This window comes from Schistocerca gregaria, chromosome 5, assembly GCF_023897955.1.
Source record: "Schistocerca gregaria isolate iqSchGreg1 chromosome 5, iqSchGreg1.2, whole genome shotgun sequence".
Classification (NCBI taxonomy): domain Eukaryota; kingdom Metazoa; phylum Arthropoda; class Insecta; order Orthoptera; family Acrididae; genus Schistocerca; species Schistocerca gregaria.
Genome location: NC_064924.1, coordinates 629,290,846 through 629,311,789, shown reverse-complemented (window position 1 = coordinate 629,311,789; position 20,944 = coordinate 629,290,846). Strand labels below are relative to the sequence as shown.

At 41.5% G+C, this 20,944-nt stretch overlaps 2 protein-coding genes across 2 annotated transcripts in view; one reads left to right on the top strand and one right to left on the bottom strand.

The window, feature by feature from the left end:
* Positions 1–2,847, bottom strand: part of LOC126271897 (membrane protein FAM174B-like) — a 28,520-nt gene extending 25,673 nt beyond the window's left edge. The window contains exon 1 of the mRNA XM_049974279.1: positions 1,991–2,847. Within this exon, the coding sequence (XP_049830236.1) occupies positions 1,991–2,394 (404 nt within the window). The 5' untranslated portion in view covers positions 2,395–2,847. The remainder of the gene's footprint in view (positions 1–1,990) is intronic.
* A 40-nt stretch (positions 2,848–2,887) lies between these two features.
* The window catches only part of LOC126271896 (F-box only protein 33), a 96,470-nt gene continuing 78,413 nt past the window's right edge, over positions 2,888–20,944 (top strand). The window contains exon 1 of the mRNA XM_049974278.1: positions 2,888–3,332. Within this exon, the coding sequence (XP_049830235.1) occupies positions 2,926–3,332 (407 nt within the window). The 5' untranslated portion in view covers positions 2,888–2,925. The remainder of the gene's footprint in view (positions 3,333–20,944) is intronic.

The following is a 20,944-nucleotide window of genomic DNA, read 5'->3' as shown; positions in this document are numbered from 1 at the left end:
GCTTCTGGGGTCGACTGAAGTGTCCGATCCCACCTGTCGGCTTTGACCCATGACGTAAGGCTGTTGTTGTGCGTAAGGTCATGACGGTGCGGAATTTAGTTTGTGCGAGTGGTGTGTTGGTACGTGTAGTTTTGATGTGATCAGTGGTGCTCTCTCGTGGTGTGTTAGGCGATGTTTTTGGTTCAGTTTGCATGTGTGGCGAGTTTATAGGTGGCGTATTGTTACGGTCAGTGGTTCTCTATGGTGGTGTGTTTATGAGCAGCATGTTAAGTGAAGCATTGCACGTGTGTGGTATTGGGACTGTGCTTTCAGCGCAACATTTTCCAGCGAGTTAATGATTTTAATTTTGTTATTTCGACGTTACTCTAATATGACTGACAAGGTCAACAGTTTTCAGTTGTCAACGATTAATGGGGGAAAGTGCGTTGTCTCTAATAAAATTTCTTCGACTATTCGGATTTTTAGATGAAATACTTAATATGTCGTGAAGATATGAGGCTTACATAAAGTTCCGGTATCTCGGACCAGGGACGGCTGTATGTGGAGATGCCGTAAGGATAACAGGTCAAGGGAAGTGTCCAATTTCAATGTGTGGTTGTGGCTGTGGGTTTTCCGGTATCGGGAGTTGCTTTTCAGCTATATAGGTCAAGGGAAGAATTCGATTCCAATTTTTGGGGTTGGGAGCTGCCATTGAGCTATATAGATCAAGAGAAGTGTCCGATTCCAGAGGATATTGTGTTTAGTGAAATTTGCAGAGTTTTGTGTTGTCAGTTTTTTTCGTCGTTTTGTGTGGTTTGGTATGGTGGTGCGTGTGTAAATTTTGTTTATATTTACTTTGTCTCCACCCAAAAACGGCCAATTTCCCACGCTTGTCCCGTTAGTTTTATTAGGTTTTTTGTAGAACGTGTGTATAGTGGTTTTTCAATGTACTTTCGTGTCATGTTTACGTGATTACGTCATAGGCGCCATATTGGAATCTTAGTGTATGGTCGTTTCCGCCATATTTGTGACGTCATGGGTCAAAGTAGACAGGTGGAATCGGACGCTTCTGCTACTAGAGGAGTCACTTCTAGTTCATCTGTATTTTATTATATTTATTAAATTTCAACAATTCTATTATTAAGTAATCTGTACAAGGTCAGCATGTACTACAGACACACATACAAATCGCATATATACATCCAGACTATAAATTGAATTATAGTTCAGTCCCCCCCCCCCCCCCACCGAACTCTCAAATTACTTTTACTGAAATGAAAAAGGAGAATGGCTCACTTATAAAAATGATAAGGATGGATTTACATTAAGAGATCTGATACATGGAACATATATATTTAATTAATAGCACATTGAGTAACTGTGAATGAATTAGAACAGAAATTGACAAACTAGAGAAAATCTGTGGAGTATTGTATTAACATCAGAACTGTACTTCTACTGAATTTTAAAAACAGTGTTATAAATATGCTGTTACACATACACACTTTTGTAATAACAATTGTGTGTACTAGTATGTTGGTCACATTAAGAGAGTATTCCTGTTGTTGAACAGGTCACAGCGTTATCATGACAATAGCCTCCATTGTGCCAAATAGTGTACTTACACTACTCATAGCTTACATTACTTCGTTACATCTGTATTATTCATGTTTCTTGTAAAAAGAATTTCCCATAGTTCAAGTGAGTAATACAGCACTAAACTAGTTGTTGTGTGACACACAGCCTTTTTTTTTTAATTATGCGATGTTTTGGCAAAGCGACATCACTAAAAATATATGTAGAAGCTGTCGACCGGTATTACAGGAAAATAATGGACACAGCCCACGACAACTTTCTCTAAATCATCACTTTCATGGTAAGTCAGTGAGATTAATGCCGGGAGAAAACTGTAAAGGTACGATAAACCAGACTTTGAATTTAGCTTGCCTATTGTAAAATCTGAAAGAGTACAGCAACGTTTTTATTCCTTATAACATAAAATATTGCTTACCTTATCGCCCTTATTACAATATATATCACGACAATGGCGCTGAGACCAACAAAAACTGAAAACCCTCGTAACAGAGCTCCGGAATTCAAGTTACGTTGTGGCCTGCCTCCAGTCTGTTCAACAGCAGATTGTTCAGTTACTGTCACGTTGTTGGCATGTGAAACGTTCGTAGACGGAGTGACATCTTTATTTTTCTTGTCTTGTGCTGGTGGTCTGACAGATACAGATGACTTCTGTTTTTCTTCATGCAATTTGACGTCTGTTGCTGGTTCAGACCGGAGAAGTCTGCTGAGTGATTCTTGTGCATTTCCAATATCTGTCTTTGCACTACATAAAATTAAACTACACAATAGCACGCACGATACTGTTATATGGGCTGTTGTACGTATTGAGTTTCCTAGCATGGTTAGGCAACATTTATGATAATTAATAGCTATTGAAATACAAGTTCCTGCCGTTCTACCACGCCAAGAGCATACGTCATTCGTTTGCACCACCAGTCCACACAAATACGTTTCGCAATTTTGACACTTGGTAATCAACACAGGTGCTACAATTCCCTTAATAAGTAAAGTAAACAGAAAAGCCTCCAAACTATTTCTGTCCAATTTTTTTCCTTGTCCTGAAAGTATTTTAGTTCAATGCAAACTCAAAATAGACCTTGGCATATTTGACAGTACATAACGAAACAGAATTATTAAATGACTCGCTATCTTTTCGGGAAACAAATCACTCAAAAAAATCACACGGTAATGACTTCGTTGTTTATAAGTTCTTGTAAGTTTTATTCACGATTTACGAAACTCCTTGATTATGCACTACAGTTTACTTCTCTGGTGGGACAGCCGACATGTTGAGTTTACATAGAAAGAGGACCAGCTGTGTTATTTGCGTCATATCTTTGCTCCTCAGTTGTAACAGATAGGGTGTCATTGATGGCAATGGAGGAAGGTAGTTGGAACCATCTGCCAAGTGTCATTTTGTTAGAAGTTTTCACTTATTTGTCTCAAAAAGAGAGAATTAGAGCTTCATCGACGTGTAAGCAATGGCGAGGTACACTGTTTCATTCCAGCTTCTGGCCTACAGTCCATTTTAGGCTTAAAACTAAAGATGAAGATAGTGTGTTACGAACTCGGTACCAGCTTAAACATTTTGCAACGAAATTGCGTAATGCTACAATCAGCTTTGACGCGATGGATTTGATTTGTGTACAGGAGGCTGCAAGAATAATACAAACACTTCGTAAGAATGAATTTCTTCGACGTCTTTCCTTACAGCCAAGTCATTGCAGGTTTGAAGTTCCTGACAGATTTGCTGGTGATAGGATAACTTTTATCGAAAGGTAAGTGTATGGCATCTGTTTAGTATAATATTTAACATTGCGTATGGAATGTCGAGTGCTGCTTTCCTTATCGATAATGGAATTATTCCTGGATTGTTCATGCAAATATATTGACAGCTACATGTCATCGATGTCGTAACATATGTCACCTGGTTCCATGTTATGTTATCGAAAAGTCAATAAATTGTAGCCGTGCACATGAAAAACTTGTCGAAACAGTATGCAGATGTTAATATACGAAGGGTTTGTTAAGAAATTTAATAATAATTACGTAACAAAAGTTATTTACTATTCAGTTGCTTCTACAGAGTGACTTGTAATGTAAGAGATTTAAACTTAACGGAATATCTTAAAGATATTTAGCCTATATCCTACAATACGAAACATCAAATTGGTAATAATGATTGCAATGTTGCATACATTTTTTTCTCTCAATATTTTTGTCTTAGATATTTACATACTATAATACATTAAAGTGATTACTGTTCATTTATACAAGTAATAATAATAATCCTCATTGTTTACACATGTACGCCTTTACACTATAAAATCATTTGTGTGTGTGTGTGTGTGTGTGTGTGTGTGTGTGTGTGTGTGTGTGTGTGTGTGTGTGTGTGTGAGGGGGGGGGGGTTATGGAAGACAAAAATATGTGAGAGCCAATTTGTCTTTTATTCAAGATGGTCCCAATGGCCCTCTTTGCAATACAAAATTCTTTATGTATTATTGCTGCTGGAGTATCCCAAAAACAGTAATTCCATGCTCGTAAGTAGGGTTCAACTAGAGCACAGTACACTATTCATACATTTGTTAGCATATCGTGAAAGCTGTTTCATAATAAATATCACATTGCTTAGTTTGCATCAGACATTATGTATTGTCTCCATTCAAGCTTGTTGTCAACTGAATTATCAAATTCTATAGTAGTAACGCCAGACTTACTGCATCTATGAATATGTCTATGTGATCTTCCTTTTCTCTTTTTGTGAGCAATGTGAACATTCTTAGATATATAATAAATTATTCGGTGTGAGCCACCATACTGTTATTTGTTGACTTCTTTCCAGTGTTCAAAGACCATTTTCTACATTCAGTGTCATATCAGCTGCATGCAGCATTTTTTTAATCCATCTCATTGACTTCAATATTATTTAGAAATGGGTTGAACAAAAGAGGCCAAGTAAGTTACATATTCTTGAGGCGCACTGTACCATACACATTAACCATGTTTTCAGATCTAAATCCAGATTTTTTTTTGTCACATACTGCTTTCTGTTTACTGACATAAGATTTCATTCATTGCACCGCATGCCCACATATGCTATAGCTGTCAAATTTTTCAGTGACATTAAATTTCCTTTATTTCTGTCAATGGTCACAAAACTTTTGGTCTGTTGGCATTGACCATCTTGAGACCTGTTCTGTAATATGTCCCATATTAAACCCATAGTGGCATCATCACAAAATATATTTCATATTAATAACTGGAACACATAAATATTAATTATTTATTATCAATTAATTTAATAATTAGTGCTGTATGGGCTAGGGGTTCCCACATGACCATTGTGGATTTTGATAGAATTTTGTCTGCACATTTGCACATTAGTAAAGTTTCACAACACATGTTCATACTTGCAGAGATTTAGTCATTGACCCCGTATTGCTGCTTTCAACAGTGTGCTCCTCTGTTTTCCGCAACTTTGGGATATATCTCCAGCAATATTTTCTTGTAAGAAACAAACTAGGCCACCTTGTAGAATTTTTTGTGCTCTCTTAAGCAAAATAATAAAACAGAATTTTGTGAGCAGTTTGCTTTTTCGCGGCGTAATTTTACAGTTTCTCAAAATTTCATTCTGATGAAGACATCCTTAGAGGTGTCGAAACCTTGGTCAGCGTACTCAAGTTATTTGCAACTGGTTGGGTATCTCTAGAAGTAATTGTGAGATAAAATTGAAACTTTGCAAATAATAGCTTACCAATACTAGGTCTTCAAATACAGGGTGTATGTAAACACACAGCATTCAATATACAAACCATGAGTGACCTGGCAGACATCAATATGGTAATTGAATTCTTGCCATACTGATCCCAGCATGGCATCGTTGACTGTGGCAGTCTCTTCCCGTACTCTCTTCCGGAGCTCTGCTACATCACGTGCTAGAGGTGGTACAGATCTTTAATGTGTTCCCACATAAGTCACACGGAGTGAGATCTAGTGATCGAGGAGGCCATTTCATGAAACAGCTGTCCCGTTGTAGCACGGCCAATCCATCAATGCAGCAGCTCTGTGCTCAGGTGTCCACGAACTTCACGATGAAAATGGGATGGAGCCCTATCCTGCTGATAGATGAATGGAAAGCTCGATTGCATTTGAGGCATCAGCCATTGCTGCAACATTCCAAAGTAGGAATATCCAGTGTCAGTGCTCTCGGTGGAGAAGAATGGCCCGTACAGTTTTCAGTGTGACAAGGCACAAAAAACATTCACCTCTGGGGAATCTCACTCAAATTTAATGCATTCGTGTGGATGTTTTGTACCCCATATTCGACGATTATGCCTGTTCACTTTCCCATTAGTGTGAAAAGTGGCTTGATCTCTATGAATTAAGCAATCAACAATGCCATCCCCCATCCTCATTAATTGTTGCAACTGCAAACAAAACTCAACACTTGTCTTTGTTGTCGTCATTGAGCTGCTGCACTATCTCAAATATGAATGGTTTCATAGACAGCTTTTGTCGCAGGACTTACCACACTGTAATTGGAGCCATTTCGACTTCACGGGAAGCAAAACGCACAGACTTCTTTGGACTCCTTATGAATGTCTCTCGTATGCGCTCCACATTTGCTTCACTCACACTGGGAAATACACTTCTCTTTGCTGGGCACAAGCAACCAATTGTAACGTATTTGTTGTGCCAGTGGTAAATGGCCTTCCTTGTTTGGTGGCTTCTTATCATATTTGGTTCTAAACATCTGAACTTCATCACACAGAAAGCTCGCTCTGCACTTGAACTCGCTATGTTTGCGACTAGCACTGACTATTGGCAAATTACCAAACTATGCTGTGGCATTATACATAAAATAAGTTTCAAGGTTTCTCTTCTAAATGACGTGAATGATATCTGTGCAATGTTTGGTTCTTGTGCAATAAATAATTGAAATCATTCCTGGACTTTATGTACACCCTGTATAAAATTCCATCCTACTACTGTTTTCCAGTAGTTTAGATTGAGGGCATAGTTGATGATTTTTTGTAAAAATGCCAAAAATGTGTGTTTTTGTCCAACTTCTACAAAAATGAGTTTTCTGCAAATTCTTTTAAACTATGTTCATTAGGAAGATTGTGTTCTAATCAACATAAAAAATTAATTTGGTTTCGAAATGCAGACATATAAGATTTTTTTTAAAAAAAAACAACAACAACACCAAGGTGGAGGATCATTCAAAATACACCTGTGTTCTGTCGGTATTCTGACATCTTTTATTATGTTCTACAGTTGTTTAGTAACACTCTGAGGAAGGTAATATCAAAAGTCTTGAGTCCTAGGAAGTGAAATAGTCAGAAAAACTAGAAAGAAGTCTTTCCTGCATAATACAAAATATAACTAGTTATAAATTTCAAAATCTAACTGTGCATTACCATTGTACTGGACATCACGGTAGTAAAATTGTTGCATAATAGATGCAACACTTATCATTTAAACTGTGCTCATGTTTTAAACCACTGTATAAATTTTGGTGAAGTTCATAGAAATCTGACTTGACCTCTTTTTTGAAATGATTTATCACACTACAGGAATTTGAGGATGTCTTTATTGTGCAATGCCATTGATGTACCAGTCTTATTCCAATTTGAAGTATAGCACATTTTGTTTGCAGATTTTTGGAACATCAGTGTACTGAGAGAGAAATTTCAAGTGTGTAGCTGTGGTCCTTGGTGGCTTAAACTTTTGCCGTTTTCTTTTAAAGTGCGAAAACCAGCATTACTTGGCCATAGGGCCCATGGCTGATGGCTGTGCAAAAGCAGCTGTGGGTGGTTTTTCTTACCACAGGTTACCAAGTGTGATACGGGTTTCTTTACATAGGATCTCCATCCTGATGACCTATTTCTTTGGCAGAGGCCAAAGCTGAATGGAATCTTTCTTAGGATACCAAGTTTATGTTTACTTAAAGTTACTTGAACTTCTAAGAGCTTTCATTAATTTGCTGTTGAATGTTATGAGCAAAACTTTACTGCTATCCAAACGAAATCACTGATTGTGCTGGAACAAGTGCAATAATGTGCTGTTCTGGAACGCAGCACCTTTCATTTCTTGGTAGCCAACTGGGTCATGTTGGAGAACAAAGCTTATTAAAGCATCCTCTTGCTCAGCAGAAGTCTCACAGATACTTCCAATCCACCAGTCCTTCACATAAATGCACACAGCATATTGTCCTGACTGAAGGTTTGATGCTGATCTCTCTCTCTCTCTACTGTCAGTAATTTTGGCCAGAGACTCTGCTGGTCTGAAGTGTTATTTTTTCAGTAGCCAAAAAATTGTTTTCTCTAGTTTAACTAAAGTATAGTTCCACTAGAGTGTGCCCATATTTAAACCTCTGTCCTTGTAACACTTCATTTCAGTGTCTTCTTTGATGATGAAAGAAAATTTAATGCCATTAGAAGCGAAACAGCTCAACACAAGTAAGAACCTGCCTATTAACTGTCCAGCCTCTCTCCTACTCTTCCCACCTTTTTCGTTCTTATACTTTAACACCTGTTTTTGGGCGACTGTCTCTGGTGTTCTCTTTTCAGAGATTTTATCAACTTGTCAGTATTTCTTGATTTCTGGTGGTTATAGAAGGTGAGGAAACAACTGGTTAGAGAGAGAGAGAGAGAGAGAGAGAGAGAGAGAGAGAGAGAGAGAGGGGGGGGGGTGTATCTCCAATCGCACAACATGTCCTGGGGGCTTCCAGCTGGCTGGAGCAGCTCACTCACCTTCATCTCTTATTCCTCTTCCTGCCTCTGTCTCTGTTTTATTGATTCTTAGTTACAGCCAGGTTCATTAGGATTTGTCTTACATGTCCTTCCTCTCTAAGGACTCTTCCTGGCTTGACATGTATAGGATGGAGGAACTGATGGCCTTGTAGTTTGTTCCCTTTAACCTCATCGGTCCAATCCAGTGTGTGCTGATCAGTATGGATCCATTGCTTATATACATTAATTTGTAGTGGATCGTGCCTTATGAAATAGCTACAGCTTCTGATCCAGGACATTTTTCTCAGTGATGTAGCAAGCGTCCTTTAGATTCCACAGTGCAAATTGCATTTCTGAGAAGCTCCATTAAATTTTCACTTATAACTACTACTCTAAGCATAAGTTTATAACATGTACGCCAACCCCCCGCTCTCTCTCTCTCTCTCTCTCTCTCTCTCTCTCTCTCTCTCTCTCTGCATGCATTTCAACTGTTACACATCATTACTTTGGTCTAAGTCCACAAAATTTTGAGATCCTTTTTCTGGCCCATTTCAATTCTTGTAGCACACATACATTTCCTGTAAATTACAAATTAACAATCTTTTCTACATGTATGCTATTGCACCTGAAGGTCTAACTGGTATAAATATCTTTTTTCCAGGACATACATTGCCAAATTCATTATCTTCAAAACAATTTTGCTCTCTACTAACATCTGCTTGTAAGTGTCTCCCTTGTTGATTTTCAAAAAGTGCTAAAACACCATTCTCTCCCTTAAGCTTTTGAGTACTCTTTACCATCCTTTCTGATACTTCAAAATACATTGGTATGCTCTGATTGTCCATCTTGTAGGTGCTAAGGTTAAAATTTGTATCTGTTCTTTATGATTGGATTTCTGTGTCTAGCCATTCAGTTCAGTCAGCAAATGTTCATGGTCAGCACAGTTTCTACATTGTTTACTTTTACTGCCTTGTTCATTTTGCCAATTTACGCCCATGGCATTTGCAATTTGATTTTCAGCCACACTCTTTGCTCTTTGAATTTTCTACTTCTCGTGCTCTTAACTCTGGTGCTTACTGTTTCGGTGGTGAAATGCAAGTTAGTGGCAAGCTAGTGTTTGTCTTCATTTGAGATGAAGTCCTCATCAGACTGTGATGGTGAGACTGATAAAACTCCTTCCAGATATTTATATAATACAGTCGTGCAAGGTGGACAAATTTTCTGTCCTGGCTTTGTATTATGGACAAGTTGTTTCTTCTTCTTATTATTATTATTCTTCTTCTTCAGAGCACAAGTCTTATCGATTGAGTGTCAACTGTCCATATTCCTGTCCTCACATTATGATTTCTTTTGCCAAAGGAGTTAGTTTTTTTTTACTCTTGTATTTAGTTAGCAGAAGAGCTTAGAATTATAGGCAAACTTAATATATTGTTCAGCTTTGCTTCACAGTATCGGACTAGTAACTCTTATTTGCATTCATTAAAATGAACGTTTTTTTGCCCGAAAAGTTGCTGGACTTTGATGCTGCGGTTCCTAGCCAGTTAAGCAGGAATATAAGTTGCTCCTTTCTGTGTCCATTGCTACCCAATCAAGTAAGTATTCCTTGCAAAACACAGTTGCTTCAAATTGCCATTCAGTGACATTATGCACATTGTATAACAACAGAATAAAACATTGAGCAAAAGTCTGTGTATGAAAATAATACTTAAAACTAGAATTCCATAAATATAGCTCAGATGATAAATTTTGTATGGTCTTACGAAGCACATAAGAGCTACATTCAGCCAAAATAGCCCACTCAGTATGTTGCAAATAAAACAGTGAAGTGCTGGTCGTTTGAACAAGGCTTCAGAAGAATGAAACAGAAATATAGCTGATTGTTAAAGTAATTGGGTCAAATTTAGCAGGGGATACAACCCGTCGGCTTTGACCAATGACGTCAGAATTGGCCAGAGAGCATGTATTACAAAGATGAAAGAGCTGAGAAGAATGTTCAGTTACAAAGGAATGCAAGAGAGAAAAACTGTACTTCACATATATAAGGGCGAGTAGTATTTTCACATTAACTATATCGCGTTTTTGTATCTTAGTATTTCTCCGCAAAATACAATGGAAATAAATGAGTAAAATATATTAGTAGCAAAGGATAAATCACGTTACATGTATGTCAGTTGTATCTCGAAACTCTTTCGAACTGTATTGCTCAAGTGGAGTACGGGATACAAGTTTACCATACGTCGATTTCTTAGTTTCAACTAGCATTGCTGTCCGGTTGTTCACCTGAACTATGTATCCCCTGCTTCACTAAACCGTAAATGAACGCCGGATACAAATGAAAAGCTCATTCGAAGCGTGTTGCTTAAGTACAATATGGAATAGGAGTTTGTTGTAAGTCGATTTCCTCATTTTCACTAGCGTTACTGTCCTGTCCTTCACTTGAACGATGTATCCTCCGCTTCAGTAAACCCTAATTGGAACACGGGATACAAATTGTAGATGTGTTGTTTATTTCGTCTCCAGTATTACTAACAGTCTTTTCTTACGTACATATCAGTACTACTGATGGCAGAAGGACCTACGTATGTAATATATCTATACCAGACTTCCGTTGACCTCTATATATGTACACTGGTAACGAAAAGGTGGAAATAGATGTATGTTACATTAGCAACCTGTACCTCAATTGAACTACACGGAGACAAGATGACACATGTACAATTTGTATCCTGTACTTCACAATGGGTTACAATTTTCTTGATGCCTTGGACGCTAATAGTATCCCATTCGTTACTTGAGCTACGTAGCTGTACGCAACATTTGTATCTTGCTCACCAATTGACATATATAGCGTCAGTGTAAAGGAGAAGTGAAGGACAGGATACAAATTTTAGTTGTATCATCAGTGTAAAGGTGAAATGAAGGGCGGGATCAAATTTTAGTTGTGTCGGGGGTTTCACCTGTTATATAGCAAGTACACATTTGAAAATGTCGCACTGATATTAGTGCTGGGAAATGAAAGAAGATCGACAGCTGAGAAATTTCTATTACATACTTCACAACACGAAAATACATGTATCGTGGAATAAAACAGTGAAATGTCAAAATAGTGAAATACCGTGAAAGAAGCAAATGGAAAAGTGAACTTACCACACGAAAATATCGAGGAATAACCGAAGCTTGCCTAGACAGACAGTAAAGAATATTAAATACCCACAAACAGACAAACCCATTCCTATAAACGAAAATAAGACACTAAAAATTGTTCTACAATAACAAACTAATACTCCAAATTATCTCAGTATCATTGCGAATAATTATTTTAATGTACAATGACAGCACTTATCCGGAACACAGAACTGTTTTATTATCGATGCCTCGAAGTGAAGACATTACTATCTATGACTAATGTATGACGTTATTGGTCAAAGTCGACGGGTTGTATCCCCTGCTTCACTAGACCCAAGTAATTAGTAATGTGGAATTTTGTGAGCATTGTGTACCTTGTGATATTTTCCACATTAAATTATTCAATTAAATAGTTACGGCTACAGTTAGTATATTTGTTCAATAGTGATGAAATGCAAACTTCCTGTTAAGTTCATCACTAAGTTTGCAAAAGAAAATCCCATTGTGTACATTTTAGAGAGAATTAAATACTTTATGATATCGATCATGGACATTTTTATTGTGTAAGGCACAGTTCAACACAAGAGGCTGATTTTTTGGGAAGCATTTTTTTATAAAACAGTGCACAAAACATTACACTTTTCAAACGTGATTAGCTCAGGTTATTAGAGCAACAAAAAGGATAAAAACTATCCTTTTATTGGATTCTTTATTCTATTTCATTTTTCATAAAAAGAATTTTGTAGGGTTAAATGCTTTAGAGGTGTTTAAAAACTAAAAAAAGACTGCTTACTAGCAGTTGCTTTCACAATCTCATTTCCTGGTCATCAGGAGTTTTCGTATTACCAGAGAGTAGTACACAAATGTAGATAATAAAAGCTGTCCAATATAATTTTAATATTAGTTGAATATGGCCATATTTTAGTGCACCTTCATTGTGTTGTCAGTTTTAGGGCCTTATGTGCTCACACTTAAAAACCATACTTTTTTTTTTAGTTGGTTTAGAACGTGGTCCTTCTAATGAACTTGGTTTAAATGAGTTTGCAGACAAACTGACCACTTCACAAAAATGGCATGTGCACTACCACCTGTCTGAGTCAGTTGTGGGTACAATTATTTCCTTTAATCCCTGAAGTGTGCTAATCTACTCAAGAAAGCAAAATCTAGGAATAGCGGTTAGGATCACCTCTCATATTTTGAAGATCAGAAAAAATGTGATAGGTTGTATCCAGTTTCAGTGATATAAATCAAGGCCTATGTTCAGATCATTAGCTGGACCTGGTGTATTTTTACCCCCCTGACATCATTATCCTGTAATCGTGCAAATAAACTTGACCAAGGAGACAATAGTCACTCCCCTCTTGTGATTCCTGTGGCACCATCTTCAGGAACCATTCTGCACCTGGCTGGTGAAGCAGCATCCTCCTCTAGCATCTATTGGTGACGGGCTTCCTTCCTGGAAATCCACAGATTGTAGGTTCTGCACCAACCAGTGGCTGAGGGAACCGTGGTCTGCCCATTCCTCTTCCATTCCTTCACTCACAGTGGTTAAATTGTGACTGCCAAAAGTTGTGAAAGGGGTGGGTGCAGAGGGGAAGGAGAAATCTCTGGACGTGACTTCTTCAGTGACCTTCTAGGCTTCATGCTGCAAGATACATGCCACAGAACTGTCTGACTGAACAGATGTTCATTGATATTCTCCACCCCTCTCATGTAGACAATAATCCTGGGTCGTGACCTGCCTCCTGGCCCCCTTAACACGTAATGAGGACACCCTCAACATGATGATTCCATGGAACTGCAATGGATACTACTGGCACTTGCTAAAACTAAACTGATTTCTTTCCAAGAAACAAACTTCAATGATGACTATTCCCCAACTCTCTGAGATTAATGTGCATTGTGCATTCTGTTGGAACCACATTGCCACAGAGAGCATCTGGAGAGGTCTGTACATTGATTTGTGCAGATGTTTTCATTGACTGAATTCCCCTCCATTCAACATTGTAAGTAATAGCAGTGGAAGTGCAAATGTCAGTAGCGATCACCATTTGTAACTTTTATTTACCTCCTGACAGGGCACTCTCTTGAGATGACCAAAGCAATTCAACTACTCTCCCCCTCTTTCCCACTGCTTGTGGACTTAAATGTACACCACCACCATCTGTGGGGAAATGCTACTTCTCCTCAGTGACAGTGCTCCTACCCACTTCAGCACTCCCCATAGCACATTTTGGACTGTTGGCCTTGCGGTCTCTTCCCCCAATCCCATGGATTTGTTACTACAGTGGTCGCTACATGGCCATCTTTGTGACAGTGGCCACTTTCTAGTAATGCTGACACTTCCTTTTTACTGACTGATGGACCAAGTACCGTGTCAGGCTCTACGAAGAGCCAACTGGTATTTGTATACTTCTGCTGCTGTCTAAGGCCATTCTGTCAGATTGCTGTGACAAGATTGTGGGAGATGTCTGGGACATGATCATGCATGTCACTGGAACTGCTATTCCCTTTCTGCAGGTCCTCCCTCTGCTGCTAGTTGGTGCCATGGTGAGTCAGACTTTGCAACACGTTTTCAGGATAGTGTAAGGCCCCTGCAATATCTCGAGTGACATCGTCTGCAGACCCATTGTCTTCACTTTTAAGTGGCTTTATGCTATGGCGTATTATCTAATTAAATGGTATAAGAAGGAATGCTGGGTGTGCTACATCTCTTGCTTGGAAAAGGTGTACCACTTCATGCTGTGTGTGTTCACACTGAATGCCTTCTGTCCCACTTTGTGACAGTGTTGGCATTCTCTTCTAATGCAGCTACCTTTTTGAATGTATAAAAGTCAAGCTGTGGGCATCTCTATAGCCACTCCCCCTCCCCCCCCCCCCCCCCCCCCCCACTTCTCTGTTACAGCAAATCATAAAATAAAGCTTTTCGTGATTGGGAACTCCATCAGGCTCTAGACTTGTTACACGATACATCCCCAGGCCCTCATTTGATTCATAATATGATCCAACATCTGACTAAAAGATCCATCTATTCTGGACCTTCAAATGTATTTGGAAGAAAGTGTTTTTATGTTGGGTTCTTGAATATTGGGGTGTTTCGTCCCCCTATCAGTGCAGTTTATGAGAAGGATGTTTCACAACCACCCATCTGATTAGGTTGGACTCGGCTTTTCCTAAATCCCAGCACCTCATTGCAGTCTTTCATGACATAAGTCAAACGACATCACTTGGTGCCATCACATTTTACTTACCCTCTATTATTGAGATTTTCAAGGCTTACTATCAGTTTTTATCCCAGTAGTACACCAATCAGCTCCCAAGGGTTGCAAGAGAACTGTGTTTTGCAGTGTTTGAAGCTGAGTATTAATCTTTCTCATCACTATCAGTGGGCTAGTGTGCTTTGTCGTACCACTCCTGCTGTATGTTGAAGCTTCATATTTACTGCAGCTCCCAGTCTGTAGAGTTGGCAAAAGGCACCATCTGCAGGGTTTTTCCTGTCGCACTTCCCATGACTTCCAGTTCTCCTATGTGAAAATGCAACTCCTACATTTTTATCATTGTACCATGGTCCATCCTGATCTGAAACTGTACTTGGGTGTCCAGAGCTTTGACACCAGTACAGAGTCCCTACTTTTGGGACTATTATTTGATAAAAAGTTGACGTGGCTGACACATATTCATCAACTTAAGACTGGCTGCATCCGAAAGCTGTGTGCTTCTTTGTCCACACCTCTTTGGATGCTGATTGTGCTACTCTCCTCAGTATTTACCATGCCCTGGTGTCATCCTGTTAGAACAATGGTTACCAGGTTTATGCCTTGGCAGCATTTTCAGCTTTGGCGTCTATTGGACCCTGTCCAATCATCATAGAGTGTGACTGGCCACTGACAGTTTCTGGACTAGTCCCTTAGACAGTCTCCTTGCCAAAGCAGAGATCTTCCCCCTTCAGTTCAGATGGTAGAAACTCTCTCACAGTTAGGTGTCACCATCCAACAATTACCTAATCATCCAACTTACCAAATTATCGGTGTGTACAAGTGAAATGGGCCACTCCCTGATACCCGTTTTTAAGTGGTTTTACCATTTGCAATGTCTCTTGAGCTCTGGTGCCCTCACACGCTTCATTGTGGTGTATGAAACTTATTCAGCCACTGATCGCTCCTTTGGCCACACTGGATTCTACCATTCGTCCTGTAGAGGGTCCACAATGACCTGTGTGGTACTGTCCTTCCCTCATTGTTACTCCCTTGGTTGTATACTGAGATGGGTTCTCAGTTACACTGACTGGGATGGGTTCACCTCTGCTGTAGTCCTTAGCTTCCCATCACAAGGTAGTATTGTTGCAGCTGTTCAGCATACAACAGCAGCCATTCATGGGGCAGCCAACCAAACTGTCACCTCTTCCTCGGGATCCCCCTATCTGAAGACGGAGCCCTTGTAGACCCTAGAGATTGCTGGAGCCAATAGACACCGTAGGCAGGCTCTCCAATGCCATAAGCGGCACTCTGCACTGGAGCACCTTAGTGCGTTTAAATGACTCCATGCCTGCATCAGCTACCTCATAAAATGATGAAAGCACAAATTCTGGGAACAGTATGTGTCCACCATTGCATTACATACCTCTCCATCACAGGTATGGACAAAGGTCAGATGCCTCTATGGCTTCCAGTCACCTGCAGTTGTACCAAGTATTTCTTTAGATGGTGCCATTTATACTGATCCAGACACTGTCGCCAAACATATTGCTGAGCATTATGCTCAGGCATCTGCATCTGAGAACTACTGCCCCACCTTTCGGCTTATAAAACAGCAGGTGGAGCAGAAGCACTTACTTCTTACTAACCACCACCTGGGTGCTGTAGCCAATTTCCCTGATATGGCCCCAGGGCCAGTCCATGCCCACAACCAAATCATGATGCATCTCTCTGTGGATTGTCACCATCACGTCCTTTCCCTCTTCAATCAGATCTGTAATGAGGGTGAGTTCACATCTCAGTGACATGATAGTTCTGGTGCTGAACCTGGGTAAGAACCCTCTAGAGACACAGCTTTTGCCCAGTCAGCCTTACCAACATTCTCTGCAAGTTGCTAGACTGCATGGTTAGCAAGTGCCTGCATTGTCTCCTCATTTCTTGGGGCATTTCGGCTGCATCTCAGGACAGTTTTTGCAAAGACCACTCCACTGCTGATAATTTGCTGTACCTGGAGTCAACCACCCAGACGACATGTGCACATCAGCAGTGTCTCACCACTAAGTTTTTTGACCTACAGAAGGCTTATGACGTGACATAGCATCATCAAATCCTTACTATGTTACATGATTGGGATCGCCAGAGTCCACTCCTGATGTTTGCCAATAACTTCCTGTCCCACTGTATGTTCTGGATTGAAGTGGGTGATTCTCAGTAACCCCCTCCCGCCCCCCATCCAAGAAAAGTTGTGCCGCAGGGCTCTGCACTGAGTATCCCCCTTTTTTTGTGGCCATCAATTGTCTAGTGGCAGCTGTGCGGTCTTTGGTATTGCCCTCTTTGTATGTTGATGATCTTAGCTTTTATTGTTGTTGCCGATCATCGCCTACAGGGTGCTATATGAAAGGTGCAGTCATGGGCTCTCACCAATGGCTTTCAGTTTTCAGCTGCCAATACTCATGTTAAGCACTGCTGTCGCCTTTGTACTGCCCATTCACACCCAGAGCTTTCCCGAGGTGATCAATAAGTGCATGTAGTTGAGACACACCACTTTTTGGCACTGATCTTAGATTTTCAGCTAACATGGCTGCCCCACCTTAGCTGACTCAAGTTAAAATGCTGGTGACACCTCAGTACACTATGCTGCCTCAGGAAGACTTACTGGGGAGCAGATTTCTCTATCCTTTTGCGACTCTACAGAGCTCTGATTCTGTCCTGTCTTCATTATGGGGGTGTTGCGTATGGTTCAGCATCACCCTTAGCATTGCAGGTAGTGGACGCCACTCACCATTGTGGGGTCTGACTTGTGACAGGAGCCTTCTGAACTAAAATTCTTAACACCCTACTAGTTAAGGCTGGAGTCCCTCCATTACCTATCAGGTGCCAACAACAGCTGCTGAATTACACTATATGCTTTTGTAGCTTTCCTGAACATGACAGCTATTACGTCCATTTCCCTGGAAAGCCACCCCCCCCCCTTCCCCTCCTGTGGCCCCATGGGTTAGAATAGGTCCGAGGTATTCCTGCCTATTGTAAGAGGTGAGTAAAAGGAGTCTCTCACATTTCGGCCGTTGTGATAGTCCCCTGTAGGGTTTGACATCAATCTTTCAAAATTTTCCCGAAGAGCGAGCCAAAATGGGAAAGGCACCCTACATGGTGCATCTTGTCCATTGTACATTGAGATCTTAAGCCCACTTTCGCGTCGTGGCATTGCAGTCCTGCTCATCCTCCATCTCTAGAGCGAGGACACCTTCTTGAGTGTGTTTTCCTTCACCGACTACACAGTGTAGTTTTCTGCACCAATGATGACCGTGGAATTCTTTGCACATCATATCCAGCATGGTAGCCAGTCCGTTGTGGTGGAGCTGCCATGTACCCTGTTGATTGTAGCTCCCTTACTACACAGGGATTGCTCTGCTGATGTCTGCGCTGTTAACTCCCCACGTATGCCAAGGAGTGGATGCACGTCACCCTGGGGCATCAGGCCTCCCAGCAGTGGCCATCCTGCCAGGTGGCCTTTGCTGCAGCTGGGTGGTGCCTGTGGGGAGGTCCCATGGTCACAGTGGGTGGCGTAAGGGCAGATGATGCGCAATTAAGCGTGCCACATCATCACTTCTGGTGATGAAACTCCAGCAGTCTCGAAGTGTTCCAAGTCTCAGTACAATGCAAGGAAGTATGATCCTAAATCATTCCCCTCCCTGGCCACACCATGGGAGGAGCGGCAGGCTAAGGATGGCAGCTAACCTTACTCACCACGCTACCTCTTATGTACAAGAGCTGATGGGGCCTCCTTTGTGCCAATGAAGCCTCAGTTTTTGTATAGCATTTAGAAGACAAGTTTGGGAAGGTGAAGGGCTTGTCCAAAATGCGGTCAGGATCAGTCTCAATAAAAACGGCATCCTCTGCCCAGTCAAGGGATAATCAGGTTGCCACCGGTGCCTTCATCTTGGCCTTCGAGGATGACACATCACCGCCATGATGTCAAGCCATATATGCCTCCCCCAGTGCGGCCCTTTAAGTGCTGGAAGTTTGGGCATATGTCTTCCTGCTGTACTTCCAGCATCACATGTCAAGATTGTGGATGTCCATCCTATTCCATGTGCCCTGCCTCCCATCTGTGTCAGCTGTGGAGAGCATCATTCCCCTTGCTCACCAGAACGAGAAAGGAAAATCATGGAATATGAGACCCTGGACCAACTGACGTACACTGAGGCCAGGAGGAAATTTGAACGCCTACATCCTCTGGCTGTGACCTCCTCTTTGCTGCCACTATGAGAACAGTTGTAGTCCCATCAGTTATGCGAGTTCCAGTCGGCTCTCAGAGCTGAAAAACTACACCTGCCCCCTTGATGTTGAGGGGCACTTCCCTCACTGTTGCTCCCGCACCACCTACCTCGGGAGCACTGTCCCCCCAACCGTCTGAGACACCAGTCCCCACTTACCAGCTGGAGAAGTGTAAGTCTTCTTCGACTTCTCTCAGTTGAAAGGGGTCCTTTGGGTCACTCCCTTCCCAGGTCTCTGCTAGTGGGAAAGATGACACATGCCAGTGGCTGAAGTGCCCAAAGGCAGCTGGTTGTAGGGCTTCATGATCATCCTCCATCCCGGAGACAGAATCAGTGAAGTTCTCCCAGCAAGAGAAACCCAAGTATCAGTGAGAGAAATCCATAAAGACGACCCCCAAAACCAAAGGAATTGCAGTGGCACCCACACCACTGCTGCCTACAAGCTCTGTGTCTGAGGTTGAGGTGAAGATTCTGGCATCTGCCAAGGACTTATGTCTCGCCAGACCCTCAGACACAATGGATATAGCCTATTCAAGAAATGGGTCGGTGGCAGCAGGTGACCCTAAGCACAGACTGCCTCATTCAGTGTTTCATGCCTTCCCAGTCCCTCACGATCATGTCATTCTCCAATGGAACTGCAGCAGTTTTTCCCACCACCTGGCTGAGCTACGGCAATGGTTAAGCTTTACACCTGCATTCTGCATTGCCCTCCAGGAAACCTGGTTCACAGCAATGTGGACCCCTGCCCTTCGAGGCTAAAGGGGATAATACAAGAACTGTAGCAAGTTCAATTTGGTATGTTGTGAAACTGTGCCCCTTCAAACTCCTCTTGAAGCTGTGGCTGTAGGGTACGGGCAATGCAGGAAATAGCTGTCTGAAACGTATATCTCCCTAAAGATGGTGCAATACCCGTGAACATATTGGCTGCACTGATTGATCAACTCCCTAAACCTTTCCTACTTTTTGGATATTTTAATGCCTGTAACCCCTTATGGGGTAGCACCAGGTGGGTAGCCTTCATCTCTGCTGTCACCATTGAATCTTCCCTATGTGTTGCCATCAATGTTGTAATTGAGCAGGTCGCTGCAACGATAATTTCTGCGGCAGAAAATATGATTCCTCATTCTCTAGGTTGCTCCCAGTGACACAGTCCTTTGGTAGTCACTGGAAGTTGCTTAGGCAATTAAAGAGCGCCGGCAAGCCCTACAGCGACCCTTCCCTAGAGCACCTAATGGTCTTTAAGTGACTCCGTGCCCACGTTTTCCTGCTTATAAAACAATGGAAACAGGAGTGTTAGGAGAGATACGTGTCGACCATTGGGTGCCATACATCACCTTCCAAAGTCTGGATGAAGATCAGACATCTTTTTGGGTACCAGAACTGAACAGGTGTCCCAGGTGTTAACATCAATGGCATGCTCTCTGCTGAAACAAATGTGATTGCTGAGCACTGTACTCGAGCCTCTGCATCAGAGAACTACCCTCCAGCTTTTCGCACCCTCAAACAGCAGTTGGAAAGGAAATTCCTCTCGTTCACTACATGCCACAGTCCCATTTACAGAGTGGGAGATCCTCAGTACCCTTGAACATTGCCCTGACACAGTTCCTGGGCCAGATCAGATTCACAGTCAGATGATTAAACATCTCTCACCTGACTACAAGCAATATCTCCTAGTCATCTTGAACTGGATCTGGTGCAATGGTGTCTTTCCTTTGCAAATGGCAGGAGAGCGTCGTCATTCTGGTGCTGAAACTCTATAAAAATCTGCTCGATGTGGATTGCTATTGGCCCATAAACCTCACTGAGGTTCTTTGTAAACTGCTGGGACATAAGGTGTGTTGGCAGTTGGGTTGGGTCCTGGAGTCACGTGGCCTTGTGGCTCCATGTGAGGGCGGCTTCTGCCAGGGTCACTGTAGCACTGACGATCGTGTGCCCCTTGAGTCTGCCATCTGAACAGCGTTTCCCAGATGCCAACACCTGGTTGCCGTCTTTTTTGACTTAGGTAAAGCATACGACATGACCTGGCAACATCGTATCTTTGCCACACTGTATGAGTGG